This window comes from Heliconius melpomene, chromosome 13 (genome assembly GCF_056956725.1).
Source record: "Heliconius melpomene rosina isolate 202511_hmr_F chromosome 13, ASM5695672v1, whole genome shotgun sequence".
NCBI lineage: Eukaryota > Metazoa > Arthropoda > Insecta > Lepidoptera > Nymphalidae > Heliconius > Heliconius melpomene.
The window spans coordinates 7,576,365-7,593,037 of NC_140401.1; the positions used below are offsets into that span (position 1 = coordinate 7,576,365).

At 30.9% G+C, this 16,673-nt stretch overlaps 4 protein-coding genes across 4 annotated transcripts; 2 read left to right on the forward strand and 2 right to left on the reverse strand.

Annotated features, from left to right (window-relative positions):
* Positions 1-480: 480 nt before the first annotated feature.
* Positions 481-4,164, forward strand: Vta1 (vesicle trafficking 1). Its single transcript, XM_085196017.1, has 4 exons — positions 481-829; positions 1,386-1,536; positions 2,683-2,840; positions 3,068-4,164. Exons 1-4 carry the CDS (start codon positions 649-651, stop codon positions 3,538-3,540), a joined length of 963 nt encoding a protein of 320 aa, XP_085052143.1. The 5' UTR covers positions 481-648; the 3' UTR covers positions 3,541-4,164.
* A 276-nt stretch (positions 4,165-4,440) lies between these two features.
* LOC146532785 (putative acetylcholine receptor chaperone) lies at positions 4,441-10,384 on the reverse strand. The gene is made up of 4 exons (XM_085196019.1): positions 10,027-10,384; positions 8,026-8,164; positions 7,554-7,698; positions 4,441-6,152 (listed from the first exon to the last, which is right to left on the reverse strand). Exons 1-4 carry the CDS (start codon positions 10,135-10,137, stop codon positions 6,077-6,079), a joined length of 471 nt encoding a protein of 156 aa, XP_085052145.1. The 5' UTR covers positions 10,138-10,384; the 3' UTR covers positions 4,441-6,076.
* A 177-nt stretch (positions 10,385-10,561) lies between these two features.
* Positions 10,562-12,483, reverse strand: LOC146532786 (NADH-cytochrome b5 reductase-like). The gene has a single exon (XM_085196018.1). It carries the CDS (start codon positions 12,033-12,035, stop codon positions 11,163-11,165), a length of 873 nt encoding a protein of 290 aa, XP_085052144.1. The 5' UTR covers positions 12,036-12,483; the 3' UTR covers positions 10,562-11,162.
* Positions 12,484-14,583: 2,100 nt separating this feature from the next.
* On the forward strand, positions 14,584-16,568 carry LOC146532787 (uncharacterized). The gene is made up of 4 exons (XM_085196020.1): positions 14,584-14,738; positions 15,325-15,428; positions 15,503-15,664; positions 15,752-16,568. The coding sequence occupies exons 2-4, from the start codon at positions 15,357-15,359 to the stop codon at positions 15,875-15,877; spliced, it is 360 nt and encodes a 119-aa protein (XP_085052146.1). The 5' UTR covers positions 14,584-14,738; positions 15,325-15,356; the 3' UTR covers positions 15,878-16,568.
* The last annotated feature ends 105 nt before the right edge of the window (positions 16,569-16,673 follow it).

The window sequence follows — 16,673 nt, forward strand, 5'->3', positions numbered from 1 at the left end:
TCTCGACATTTTCTCGACACCTCTTTACTTTTCTTCATAATTAATAATTATTCCAAGAAATTTCTTACATGCTAAAATATTTTTCCCCATATCACAAATAACCCTTTCGGGGTCCTTTAAATCCTCCCACACAACTTCTAACTCTATTAGGCCGTTTACACGTTTGTGATGGCTCGGCAAGCACTCACGGCTATACGCTTGTGACTGCTTTACTAGTATGTTCATTGTTCATATTCCTACATGCAAGCAAGACAGACGTGGATGCCGAAGTTATTATCATCTTTTGCTTTAATCTTGACTTATTTATATGCTATAAAAAAAAACGAAAAAGGAAACTGAATTTTCCACAGAAAACTAATCAATCAATCGTCAGTTTAATATTATAATAATATTTAATATTATAGATTGTACTACTAATTACTAAGTCATCGGTGTAAACTTGGGTTAAAAATGTAGTTTATGTTATCAATTGTCATTTGTCAATGTCAATGTCAAAATTGTCAAATAAACTTATAAAAATTAGTGAATCACTAAAAACATTATTAAATTAGTAGTCATTTTTATTTTAAGATATATATATTTTGTCGATCACTTCTGTGCAATTTAATATTTAATTATTAGCGTACTAGTAACATTAAAAACGACACAATGTCCGTAAATATCCCAGAATGCCCACCAAGCTTAAAATCAATTCAACATTTTCTAAAAACTGCAGCTGAACATGACACTAGGGATCCAATTGTCGCATACTGGTGCAGGTTACACGCTCTGCAAGTTGGCCTCAAGTTGACTACGAAGAAAACTCCAGAGGAAACAAAAGTGCTAATGGGTAAATCAATTTTCCAGTTATAAAGAGCAAAAGCGTTTTTGGCTACGTAATATATTCTTGTTCTTGAATAATATGTGTAAATATATATAGGTATATTATAATATATAATTTTTCAACAATTTTTTACATAATTTATAAACTATACCTATTTAACAAATTAACAGAAATTATTTTAAGTAATAAAATGTTTATCTCTTTAATTGAGGGAGATTTTTTTTAAACTAAAAAAGCTATCTATTTTACAAATTATAATAGGCTCTAATATAATAGTGTCATTCAGTAGGGAAAATAAATAATTGTACAGTACATGCTGGTGAAGCTGCAAGCAGGTTGCTAGCCAGTATATAAAGTCTTTACATTGGCGAGAAAACCAACATTTAAAATGAAAAAGTATATACTATACTTATACTTTTGAAACAGAAGTGAAATTTATTCACACTGTATCCTGCACACAGCAGGGTAGGTTTTTATTATTGAAACATATTATTATTAATTCTGAATTATTTATTTAATAAATATAATAAGTATGATATAAAACATATCTCTTCTCCCACAGCAATAATGGATTGGTTGGAAGAAGCTAAGAAAATATTTAAAGACAATGAAGCCATTTCTAGTGAAGTAGTAGCACAGGCACATTTAGAGAATTATGCACTCAAACTGTTTCTATTTGCTGATAAACAAGATCAAGAATTAAATTATGGAAAGTATGTATCTATCTATGTATATATAAAATCGAAAGGTCACTCACTCATCACGAAATCTCAGAAACTACATGTGCTAGAAATCTCAAATTTTGCATAGACGTCACTAGGACGTAGCAATGGGGACAGAAATTAATAATAACATAGTTCACGCGTGTGAAACCGCGAGCGGGCCGCTAGTATAGTATATATGTGTATACATATATATAATCTCCTCAAAATCTCCTAAAGTTTAGCTTTATTTTTTTTTTGCTTCACTCTAATTCTCAATTGTATCCCTTAGGCAAAGCATTGTCCTCAGTGCTTTAAATGCTAAATGTGTGCTAAATGCTGTGCAGGTGTGAGCTTTGTGGAGACTTTGTCGTACCATCTTTTATATTAGATTTGATATCTCCACTCAGCTAGTGACGGTAGTCCAACCCAGGGGCCCATCTTGAAGGTCCCTGATATGGGCTCTTAGCTGGCATAACCTAGAGCTGACCAAAGAGCCTGCGATTGTGGCAATGTAGAGTTCCCAGCGGAATATGATGGGCTCCAGCTCAAACGTTGAAGTGATGGCTGACCACTTGCAAATCACAATGACGAAAATATGCGACGCTGGGACGCCCGGCCCGGAGCCCACCGCCCAGCGTCCAAGGTTCCTTCTCCTACACCTTGTATTTACACAAGGTGTAGGAGACGGTCTCGACCCTGCACTTGAGAGTCAGCTGTAGGGCATACACAAAGAGTTAAAGAAGGCTCTGCAACAAGCTATTAGCTAAGCGACGCATGTGGCTTATCATGAGCTTATCTACATGGTCTTAACAGATTTCCATGGGGGCGCCCCTATCTCGCTGAGCGGAAAAAAATCCGTGCGCATAGCATGCCTTCCATGCATTTCCGAGTGAAACTAGTAGCAAAGTATATCTTTCTATGCTATATGCCTGCATTTGAAATATTGCGTACAAATAGCCGAACTTAATGCGGCGTTTTGCTTTTCAAGAGTAGGGAAATGAAAATACATAATTCATTTACCTGATTTGAGATTGAACATCCAATCAGATATTGTCCCGTTACGCCACAATCATCTCAAAAGTATTTTAAAAAGTAAAAGTTTAAAGTATTTTTTAACTTACAAAATTAGTTTTATTTGAAATTTAATATTTCTAGGAATATTGTCAAAGCATTTTACACAGCAGGTGTAATTTATGATGTTCTGACTACTTTTGGAGATTTGACTGATGAGGCATCACAAAATCGCAAATATGCAAGATGGAAAGCTGCTTATATTCATAACTGTCTTAAAAATGGAGAAACACCTGTACCAGGTAAATATTTATTTTTTTGGGATTCCACTTACTTTCTTCAATCTAAATCTCCTGTTCGAATCTAAATAACATTTCTAGCCAGCGAATTTATAACTATATTCATTGATAGATATTCCAACTTATTCGCAAAAACATCTATCATTCTAAATATAAAGCAAGTTAAACATTGTTATAAGCTTCATATTTCATTGAGTATTATTTAACTTGTATATTTATATTAAATGTAGGTCCTATGCAGCCTGAAAATATAAATGAAGAAGATGGGGAGTCCACGAATGATGTACCAAGTCAACCTGGAGTTGCAGATGCTGGGAGCTCTTTTGGATTTACTTCAGTGACACCAGCAACTCCTCAAGACTTATTACCAAGTGTTCCAACAAGTTTTAACAATAGCCTTCCTGATCCAAATATGGCTATGAGAGCAGCTTCTCAATTACCACCAGTTCCTTATACTCCAGATCCAAACCCTGGGGGTTTTATTCCATATGATCCCTCCCAGCAACCAGCACCGACCCCTTCAAGTACATTTTATGGTGATAATACCACATCAGTCGCTCAATTAAATCCAGATCAAATAGCAAAAGCTCAAAAATACTGTAAATGGGCCAGCAGCGCTCTAAATTATGATGATATCAAAACTGCAATCAATAATCTCAGAAATGCTTTAGAATTGCTGCAAACTGGACGTGATCCTGCCTAAATATTGTATAATAACAATGTGAATGATATTTTACCTGTTTCAATCACAAGGTCACTTATAAAAGAATATGATGTATAGAAAACTTTCTTTGCGAAAATATATTTATTAAAGAATATAAGTCCCATTGAATATGATCATTGAACTTCACAAATGCATATTATTACACACATTACTGCTTCGGCTTTTACAAATTGCTATTCTTTAAGGAAAAAAATTGCTATGTGATCTTTTAATAAAATATACTAAATTATTTTATTTATCAACCATATTTTAATCATATTTAGGTTACACTTTGTTTATATAATATTCTGTTCTTTATTAAAATTGCCTCAAATTTATGATTCTAGATAATATTTTTTTTGTAGTTTGGTTCAACACAAAAATGTATGTTCCCTAAAAGAACTGTAAAAGCCTTTTAATTCCTGTTAAACAATTATACTGATAAAGTATATTTTACCAATCTGTTTTAAATTCTGAGATATGTAAAGTAGATGAGAACTTTAATTACTATAAATGTGCATATGACATTCTTTATAATAATAATTATATGGAATATACTATTTAGTTATATGTAGCAGTTATCAAGACGATTTTTTTAATATAATAAATATATATTATATATAATCTAATTTTATTAAAATTGTACCTGTTTTTTTTTCTTACACATTTTCAAGTAGTCCTGCAGATAGTTCTTTTTTCGTTATGTTATGGGCAATCTGTAAAACTCCGATATTTTATACAATACCTCGGCAATCTATAGTATATATATAGATTACCTGGGGGGTCCAGGCAATGTATGAGATATTATGAATAGCAGTACATACTTTACCTAGGTAATTAATAAAATTCCTAGGAGGTTCTACCTGGTGTTCCATCGGGAATGTGTAAAATAAAATGAAAGAAAGATCTTGGTCTATATTTGAACTCCCTCTCCACTCCTTTCTTGCTCTCTATACTTGTCTTATACATACAATATATATAGATATGTCTATGTTTGTTTCTAGGGTGCTATACAAATATAGTAATAATTTTGTTGAATTAATATATTATGCTATATTGTCTATAGCTATACATATATTAAAATGAACTAATCGCTATCTGTACATGGAAGATATATAAGAACTATTATTGGAAGTATTTATAAAAGTAACAGAACTCAAAATGTTTATCGGTCTGTGCGTTTGTGCATGCTAATCTGAGCAACGCTTAACCAACTTAATTTTCACTACAGTATTTTGGCAAAGTTCCCTTAACACTTGATGTTGTTTTGTTTCAATCATAAATAAATAAACAAATTATGTCATAAAGCATTGATTGCGACAAAATCGTTTAAAAACTATTTTATTGAATTGGCTTTAGTATCCAATGTATGGATGTTGTCTTTAAGATAATAATGTTATTTGATCACAGAATTAATTCAGTTAAAAAAAATTGTAGTAGGTACAAGCGGGCGAAGCCGGGAGCGGGTCGCTAGTGTTAAATTAAACTATTTAATTTTTTTATTTACCATTTATTCACTTGACATTTGCAAACACGTTACACAACACGTTTTGTATAAATCAATTTATGGTAGTATTGCATTTGTTAAACAATTTCAATTGTTCTTTTAACAATTCACTTTTTAATATAAAGTAAACGCATGTCATTGTTTTCTTTACTTAAGTATAGGAAGGATTACTTACATCTACGATACTTATGATTATCGATTTTTAACACATGTTGGTGACTTTATTACTAAAGTGCTTATTAAATACATATTTGTATAATTTTATGTTATTTTTATAATTGTAACCCCCATTTAAAATTATATGTCACCTTTGACTAGTATTATAAAGGTAGGTCTAAAATCTAAAAACCCGCACTTATTTTATACATGGTTGTCACATTCCAAATTACAATTGAGCAAAATGTATTATATATACATATCATTATATGTATATTAACATCATAAGTGCATTAATCAATAAACGTCTACCGTATAGTGGCAGTACCGAGGTCCTACGTTTACATCAGGGAAGTTACGGATGTAACGTTTAGGATCTGGATACGGATATAAGAAGATTATTTCGGATACAAATATTAGATTATTTTGGATTCGTTACTTTCCTTTACCGATGTCTGATAATTTCGGCTTCGGTTATGATTCTCCATAACATCCCTGGTCTACATGTTAACTTATTCACGTGCTCTCTACACTCACTCACTTACAAAATGAACTTAGTTTTACTGCTTAAATTAATATCACTTTTAGATAAGTTTTCTATGTCATCTAAACTTAGAATTACGTTAAGAAATTAATTTAGATTAACTTGAGATTGTGTGTGCCCAAGAAGGAAAACTGAGCGACAAAAGATACTTATTGTAACTAAAAGCGTACTAATAGGATACATGTTTAAAACGATGACTAGTTATAATCACAGTACAAATTCGTATAAAATACTTCAAACGTTCTACAAAATCAGATCATATATTTGTGCTGTTTTGAATTAATGTGCATGGGACTGTTATTGATAGAATGTAAGTATTGAATATTATTTTAGTCTCTCTTCAAGCCGTTACCGTTTTGCGTGGCCGCGGCCTTCTCGCACTCCTCCCGGCGGCTGGTCTGGTACCTTTAAAAATAAATTATAATATTTTTAAGCTTAGGGGCTTTTCATTAACTACGTCACACGAATTTCATGATTTCCACTTTCCTTCGTGGAGCCTAGAGTGAAGTTAAATATATTTGGCAAAATTATTATGCAACGTCACGATTTAGGACCCCTCCTAAATCCTTATTACACAATGTCACATTTTGACGTAATTTATTGTCATCCTTATAGATATGATACTGAACGAGGAACTGAGACCTTGATTCAATGAAATATACAACACATTACATTACGTAACCTTTGAATTACGCTCCAAGTCCAAGTCATCATTTTTCAATGCTCTGCAATGAACGCTATTTATTTGTAACGAGAAATAGTTCGCCGATTGAAGGCGACCACATGCGGGTGAATTGAAATAGGTACATTAATATTTACGCGACAAGCGATTCGTCATAGCGAATTTTTTGGCGCCCGGCCATAGTGATAGTCGCGTTATAGAACTAATTTTATTTCGTAACTCATGTTTACATCGCTTAAATAACTCAAGGTGCAAGCGGTTACTATTTGGTTTTTTAAGTTTTATAATTGGTAATATTTACACTTTTATTTTAGACGTTACGTACCTACACGAAAGTCTCGTTGCAAGCATGTGGCTCATTAAAGGCAACGTGGTAAAATGTTCATTACCGGTAAAATTAACAAGTCAATGCACATACGAGTATAATGACTAGATCAAAGCTGACTTTTACGCGAGGCAAATTCTTCGGTTAATTCGTTTTAGAATATACAATGACGCAAACTCTGCCCACGATGTGGCCGTGGTTCGCTCTGACAACTTCAAATATATTTCCGAAGCGAACTGTTATGATATATAACACAAATATACAAATCACCGTACAAAAATCTCCAGTGAATATAAGATGTAAATATACAGTTTTGTTTAAAACGTTTGTACTGGAAATAATTTACGAGACAACTTTGAGAGTGGTGTTGGAGACGTCCCTAATTATTGTTAATGGTGCACTTAAAAATATACACTCGCTATTTTTACAAAAGTGCAAAAACCTTTTTATTTTTTAAACAAATGTAGCCTGAATTTGATACACAAGAAATATTTATTCTAAACTTATAAACAGATTATTGTGTTGAACCTGTTTCGTGTTGTAAATTTTATTTGTTTTATGTGTAATTAATTAAACATGATCACAGAACAATGAAAATTTCGTAAATTTAAGTTGGTTGGTATTCTATTTTTTTTTTAATGCGGCAATAGAAATTACTATACCGATTGGAATATACATAGATACCTACCTACATTAAAAGGGATTAGAAACTTTTATGAAATAAGTTAAAATAATCGAAACAAAATTGGCTTTTATATTTTAAAATTATATATATTATTTAAAAATTACTATCACTTACCAAACAACAAGTCTTCCAGTGAGCATAAAGAAGAACACGAGGGAAGGAGCACAACGGTCGAAGGGGTCGCCGACCATCACATGCGAGTACGCCGCCAGGATCATTAGCAGTACGAGGCCAATGTTAGCTGTGTTCTTTACTTTATCTGTTATCGTATTTTTTTATTTATTTAACTTTTTATGTATATTTTATTCTAAGCTTAAAGCATGTATAATTATGGCTGCATACACCACGGTGCAGTGGGACCCCCACTGGGGGAATTAATTATTTGGAGGCTCATAACGAAAAATATCTATATTCGGTAATAAGCTGAGTTCCGAATATTCGACGATCTTTTAGATCATATTAATTGATTTTTTGTCAAACGATCCCAGAAAGTAATTATTATAGGTACTTGTTATATTAGGTATACCAAACAATAATTCTATAAAATAAGAATTCAGATAAATATATGAAAATAAACACAACTTACGACTTGGTATGATGGCAAGACAAAGTCCGAACAAAATTTCTAGCCCGCCAACGCTTCTTCGATACCATTTTGAAGGAACTTTAAAATCCAACATGCTCGTTAGTGGGAATACTTTTGCATATCTCACATACTCTTTCCTCTGAAAATATAATCATAAAATGTTTATTATATTTACTTAATTAAAGTCAACGGAATTTTGAGTTAGGATGTTATAGAGATATTAATACTGTTTATGTCCCTACTCATTTTAATTTAATAAATTATAATTTATTACTTTAAGTAACTGTAACTACTTTTTCAACTACAATTTTTAATTAACCAATTAAATTTCCTATGGAGTCGTGGTGCATCCTGCACAGGAGTGTAACTGTAAACGCGAGAGTTTATGAGTTCGATTACCATTTGATGAAATATTAAACTCGATCAAATAGCAAAGGGCGGCGTTGAATTCCGCCTGTCAATACGCAATGCTTCTACAATTCGGCAGAAAGTGGGCAACCGTGTTTTGTTGTGTGTGAAGTGTTTTAATGGGAACGGAGTGTCTTAACACCAGGTTCCCAGGTTTCCTATACCTATGTTGCTAAGTGCGGGACGATGCGTGAAGCTAAAAAAAATGAGAAAAAATCTGTAAAATACATAGTTTATTACATATTCCTGGCGATTAAAAAAAAGTTATATTTTTTATCCTTTTAACAAAATATTAGTTTAATAATTTATACTCAATATGGATTGATTATGCGAATTGACTTGAATTTTAAGTATTCTTTACTTGCTCGCATGCCGATAACTCTCAAAATTGATGAAAGCCAGAAAACATTATACCTCCTATAACGTATAGTTTTTATTGCGTGGTACGGTACGAGTATGAGCACATTAATTGTAATAAGTCTGACTTGTTTACAATACAAAATGTTGTCTTGTTATTTATGTTGCGCAGATTTAGGACACTGGGCACAGTCTCCTTAGTTACATTCGATAAATAAATCTTGATACAATATTTTTGTCGTAATTCAAATAGGTATTGAAACAAACATCAGATGCTGGTGTGGCAAATTAAGAGGTGCCGTTAATAATATTGCAAAACGAATTTGTGTACCGTGCAATCTTTGCTATATATACTCTTGTCACCAAGAAATATAAGCTGTTGATTATTTATCATAAAACGTCAATTATTTTACTCAGCGATGCCAGATTTTTTCTAGATAAAAAGCGGGATTTTTGAACATTTTAAGTAAAAAAGCGGGACTCTTCCGCCAAAAGCGGGACAAAAAAATAATAATAATAAGGATTCAATTTACTATTGACCCATTATTAAAATTTTAAATAAGGCTTCCAATAGTGATAAATATCAATTTAAAATGTTTTTTTAATAGAAAAAGATCACTATTTAAACAATAATGTTTTGGTTTACTATATGTAAGGCAGTTAAGTCTTCAGAATAATTGTGTGTAATATACGAATACCCTTATTTGTATTTCTATAAAATTATTAGTAGCCGATGAAAATTTTAAAGTAAAAAAATAAATATTTTTCACAGTACGTAAAATAATCTGTGAAAAGCGCGACATTGATTTTTGGGCTAAAAAATCAAATGTCCCCGTCGGGACGTTCACGTAAACATTCCTAGGCCGTTACATAAAGCTTTAAGCAAGGCAAGCAAGCTTGTAATGAAGATAAGGTTGTGAACTTATAGCTTATGAATGTAATTTATATTTTGTACTTCAAACTTGATACGATGAAACATTTGTAACAAAAATATATATTTTTTATTCCATTTCGATATTTATTTTGATATTTTTCTAATATTTTTAGCCATAAAGAAATATTATAACATCAGATCATATCCACTGTCACATTAAGCAGCACTGCTGGGCATTAGGCGTCTGGCCAAATACTAAAATAGCAAGCCACATTGCTCCGCAACCAAAATCTTTGTGCATCTAACGAATGATTTTTTTTTTATTTTTGATTCAATACAGTATAAATTTCAATAGTACTTACCAAGTCTTTATGTAATTCTTTAGATATGAGAGGTGTCAGTTTAGTTATGCCAACAAATATGAAGAAAATTCCTAACAGAACAGACAAACTCTTAAGAACGATGGAACCCATTTTGATTGTACAAATAAAATCACGAACAATTAATTGAAAATTACACTTTGAACTGCATTTTTATTTATAATTAAATTATAATGAAATATAGCTCAATAAGAAATGACTTTAGAAATAAAAATGAATAAGTCTTAAGATTATATTCCGAAAAGTTTACGCATTAATACACATTATTGTTACTTATTAAATATTCAATCGACTACGGGAAATTTTGCAAGGCACGTTTCGACGTTCGCGCCGGCGCGAAAAAAATCCATACCACATATTTTAATAATGTTGATGTAGACGCGGATATTTTGGCTCGTCTACATGAATAGGATTGCCATCGTTAAAAATATTACTACCCCATCACGTGCACAATTTAATTACTGATTAAAGGGGGATAAATAAAAATCTAAATCTGTTTAAATTAAAAATACAGTGTGTGCTAATATTCTTCTATTTTAACGAATTGACGTCAACCTATTGTTAATTAAAAAGAAGCAAAAAGTATATAAAATTTTTAATACCATAAAGTTACATATGAAAATGTGTTCTGTGATCAGTGCATGACAGAGTGCGGCGTCGAATTCCGCCACTCACTTTTTGTGTGCTTTCATTTGGTTTGATTATGCCATTTAGCTATTTTTTTATTGACAATGCGCATTGATGTACAACGATAAACCGACGCGAAACGTAATTAGAACTAGCCATTTACCTACTGGCGCAGTCTTCCCAAGCACGGGACACGAGCAAAAAAATGAGGGGAGAGTTTCATTCAAAACGGGACGTTTGATCAGACTAGAAATATTTACCCCACACCCCACAATTGACATTGGGATTGTAAATAAAACGAGTTTTATATGTGATATGATTAAAAAATAATTGAATATTATTTATATTCTTTTTTGAACTAGGAGCATCTTGTTAAGTCTCTATTCTTTTACTATATAATCAGAAACATTAAATTATTTACAGTTTGTAATAATGTGCTAATGTTAATTTATCATGGTTCAGGACTACTTCAAAGATAATTTAAAACAAATTCAAAATAAGACTACATTTGCTGATGTATTCAATAAACATTTTTTATACTCATCCATAAATTCCCTTGAACCACATAATAATATCTGATCAGTAGCTAATAATTTATAGTTCTCTAAATATTCCATATTAAATTTTTTTGCAACTAATGGCTCTTCATACTTTGCAAATTTCAAAACATCTTCATTTTCACTAAGAAAAACAGAATAAGAGAAATTCCAATAAGCATGGTATTCATATAAAACATTTCTAAATAAAATTTGTTCAATGTTTTTACAACAAAACAACAAAATTATTTTTGTCATGTCATCTTCGTTATTTAAAATATTGTCAATAATAGATAAGAATGGTGCTATTCCAGTTCCCTGTGCAATCATTATAATTCTACTATATTTATCTGGTTCCCTCTCATAAAATCCATAAGGTCCTCGCCATAAAGTATCATCTCCTATTTTTAAATTAAATAAGTAGTTAGATACCACACCATCATTATATTTTTTAACAACCACTAAAAAGTCATAATCTTCATGACTGTTCTTTTTTAATCTTATAGGAGTGTATTGTCTGCTACAAATAAAATCATTAAAAGAATATTTTAAGAGAAAATGATCACCAGGTTTCCACCAAATATTACATTTTTCATAACCTGTTTTTTTAAATTTTATTACTATTACTGAACAACATATTTCTACAATGTCGGTTATAACAAATTTTGTGTATTTAATTTCTGAAATACCATTAAGTATAAAATTATCACAATTAGCATTCTTATTTTTCTCATATATGTTCATTTGTTTTTCATACACATCAAATACACATGGATTACAACCACTATGACAACAGTCTTCTTCTGTTGGTTTGCAGGGTGGCTGCATATTTTAATATTCTCCCTTTGCTTTTTTAAATGAAATTTTACAAGGGAGATTAGATAGCTTATAGCTAAGGTTATCTGGCAGATATTATTAAAAGCGTATACATTCAATATTGTTTAAAAAAACCGTCACAACACAATTTTTATTCTTTATATTTGCTTTTACTGATTTTGTCTTAACTTTTAAGGCGAAATAAATCCAAAATTTTCTGAAAATCTTACACCAAATTATATATCTTAAATCTTAGTGAACTGAATATTTTATATCAGGCACATTAAAACTAATAATTTAAAATAATATGTAAATTTGATATTTGATTAATGATTTGAAAAAAATATCCCTAACAATTATAATAAGGATTGAAATGGAAATTTTAATAAAATTAATAATTTATTAGGTTAATGCCTACAGGAGCAGAAACAGATTACAGAACTACAGATAACCTAGTATATGTTCCTAGCAGATAACCTAAATAATAAATATATATACAAATGTTGGTAAGATATTACAGTGCACCCACACACTACAATATTATTGACAATAAACCTATCCCCCAATAAAATCCCCCCGATATTGTCGGGGCAAATACAGAATTTTGTAATATGCATGCCTAGTCTACCAACACATACAAATTGTATAATACAATAATATTGTCAATAAAGTACGTATTGTCAATAACATTGTGTGTGTTTTCGGTTTGTCAATATTATTGTAGATTTCTAGAAATTCTGATTTTGCCACGACAGTATCGGTGGAGGCAGGGTTCATTCGTGTGCGGGCGCGCGGCTATATTTTACTTGAACAAAAGAATTCAGGGAAGGCGGAAGCTTATGCTTATTATTATGGATGAACGACGAAAACAGTGTAAACAGCGAAAATAATGTTGATATTACTACTTTCACGGAAAAACAATATTAAATAGAGTTTATTACAACATGGGAAACTTATCAAGAGCAATGGAATACATCTATTGAAGCATATCGCGATAAAGTCAAGAAAAATAGTACGTTAAAAAAGCTGTTCGATATTAACATAAATATTTCTTTTTAAATAATCCTTTGTTAGTAAAATTAGTTTCAGCGTGAAACTACTATGCCGCACTATGCCGCACACAACATGACATCAGAGTAGGCAGATGGAGGATATAATTAAATTAATAAAGGGACTTGTTAGTCCTTCACGATGGTATTAAGTAGTGGTTCATTGGAAAAAATACCTTTGATATTCTACCGAATTCTACAGGCATTGCGCGTTGAGTGGCGGAACTTAACAATACGCTTTGCCTTAACATCACAGCGAAGAAATGCAAATATTAAATATTTTATTTCCTCAAGTAGGAATCGAACTCACAACCTGTCGCTTTTGCAGTCACACTTTGTGTCCCTGTTAGTTGCAGTTCATTAATTATATAGAAATGATTAATTCAGTTTTTTCCTCATCCAGTCTTAATAAAAAAATATTGCCTGATTTTTGTAAGTAAGTGAAATGTAATAACTAAAGCATTGGCTTTCTATCCATTTTAGATTTAATACGTCCGCACACAAATAAAGCTACTGAGCACAGAACACATTTACTCATTTGCTACTCAAATTTGATTGAAATTTGCTAGCAAATGAGTAAATGTGTTCTGTGCGGCTGCGTCAGATTTTACGAGAAAATATTGTCAATAGTACTGTGTAGTATGCGGGGCCATATATTTGTTATATAGCGTTCGGTGTCACAGGCGGAAAACTTATTTGGAATTATAATGTGTCCGTCTGATAGACGGCCGAGCTCCACAAAATGCTGACAAGGGAGAGATCAGATGAACGGCGCCAGTGAGAAAGTCTTAGATATAGTTTAGTTTTAGATTAGATTTAATTTGTACTTTCATTTAAAATTTTATCAATATAAGTTTATCTATAAAAATCGTATTTTTCTGAATTCTCCAATTGCAGCCCTCACAACTTATCAAGGAACATATACTCACAGAACACATTTACTCATATATATGCATATACTTATTGAACAATATTGTTGCCAATATATGTTAGTACTGACAATAATATTGTGTGTTATAGTAATGTCAATGTGACAATAGTAATAGTGTGGCTAGCCTAATAAGAGTAAAAAAACTTTTATCTAATTATGTTTTTGTTATTAAAACAGAATGTCACTTGGTTATACATTTACTGAAAAGCCAAGCCAAGAGGAAATTAACAATGGGGCCAGTCATGGCGCAGATGCACATGCGTGTGACTGTTAATACGACAGGTTGTTGTTATTTTTTTATTTAAAAATTATAATAATAAATAACATATCAAAAGCGAAGAACAATGTCAGTTAAATAATAATAATAAATCGTCAAATAATGTATACCGGTAAATTGGCATACGATAGACACAAAACCCGGAAAGTTTTCATAACATAACATCCAATGATTTTTGTTAGTACTACTATTTTATTCTGTTGGCTGTTGATAGATTGATGTTAAACCAGAAGATATTAAAATAAAATACGTTTGAATGGCGTTGCTTGAATTATTATAGTTTCTATCCACCCCATTTTATAGTACCGTATCTAGTTATATTTTTCCAAAGTCTAGTATCATATATTACTATAGCGCCCTCTACACTGACGCCAAATAAACACCGGCTAGCGGCTAGCGTTCAGCCCGCCATAATATTCTTTTTAGCTACTGCTATATCGTTGGCTGTAAACAATTCTGTGAGTACGCTTTACATTTTTATCAAATTGTAATTTAATTTTATAAATATCAAATAAAGGTGTAATTTTCTTACTGTGTAGAAATATTTTGTTACTTTAAATTTGCCTAGTTTGGATATAATCTTTAATTACCTAATGGCAGACTCCATTATATTGGCTTGGGGCTCGTAAAATAGTGAACATTGTATTAAAAATGCTATACTATAGAGTAAAAAAATCTAATAATTACTGATTTTTTTATTTCAAATTCAAGAATATGTGGAATAGCGTTTAATTTACTTTCAGTCTATATTTGTACAAGCCCCATATAATCGACATTATATTTAACAAACGTAAGCGTCCAAGAGGCTAATGACTCTTAGTTTTGTTTATTTTCTTGTACATTTCCTTTGTTTCTTTTATTTTTAAGAAAATCTATTAAGAATATTCTTAATATAGAAACTTAATAATATATATATATTATTTAATTTTTATATTTTAATTATTCGTTGTATTATTATATATTATTTATTCACTTATTTATTTTATAAATTTATATTTTTTGTAATTATTTATATAATTCTTATTAAGCCTATCATATTTTCAGATTTTAATTTCGTATATTTAATATTTAACAAAATGTCGGACGATGGGTCAACAGCAGTTGAAAAGAAAGGACGTGGTAGACCTAAATCTAATGGGACACAATCAGTGAGCATTTTCTTATTAAAATTTATAGTTCTATTTTTACATATTTTTTATAACTCTTCACTTGTACATTTTAGGAAGCCAAAGGTGATGGTAAGAAAAGAGGAAGACCAGCAGTACCAGCTGCTAAATCTAAAGAATCAAAAAATTCTTCTGACGATGAACAAGCACCAATAGCAAAACGAGGAAGAGGCAGACCCAAAGGCTCTAAGAAAAAGGCAGCTGCACCTAAATCTAAGGTATGGTTCCTAATATAAATGTAAATAAATAAAATAATATATCTTTAATGTAGAATATAAAAAAAATATATGTTTTATAATTTTTAGAGTTCGTCTGGAGAGGGGCGATCTCGTGGCCGGCCACGCAAAGATGCACCTCCACCTAAAAAAGATGCGGGATCTACTGAAGAAGAACAAGAAGATGAAGAAGAAGAGGAAGGTTCTGATCAGTAAACACATATGTTTCTCTCACAACTCACTCTTAGTGTAATTTGATTGTCATCATAACTCCTTAGAGTGTAACTTTTCATAAAAATACTTGTGAAATGTTATATGCTCTGTATTGGGGTTATAACAACAAGTCTCAAATGAGATTGCTCCTAAATTTTAATCATGTAAGAAAAATTTTAAATTGAAAATAATTAACACATAAATTAAGAGATCATTTTTCATGATTTTATTGCTTTTACTGCAGAATGTCTTGCATGGTTAAAATTTTGGACAGATATAGCTCTCCCTAGCAACGTACAAGTCTAAGATATAATTTGTAAGATCTTTTTTTTGTAGATTTATTCTATTTCTATTATAATAAGTATTTTGTAATCTCCTGATTTATATTGTAAGAAATCAAATAATACAATTTAGATTTATTAATTTGACTGAAAAGTCAAGTATTATTTTCTATAACAATAAATATTTCATTTCATTTAGTTATTTTTTTCTCCCTTTTCTGTTCTTTGTCAAATGCTTTACATGAAATTGTAATTAATTTGTTTTTTTTTTGTTTTTGGTGTATTTAATCATGTGTAGTGCCATTCAAATATTTGGAGCAGACTGAAAAGTAATATTATTTTGAAAATAAAATTTACTGTGTGTTTGTGCGTGAATGTACAATTTTAGAACAATATTAAATAAATCTATAAAATCATGATTTTTCTTTGCCAATGATCATATAGTTTAGGTGAATATGATTATTTTTATTTTAAAATGAATTAAAAAAACACTACATTCTTATTAAAATTGTAGTACA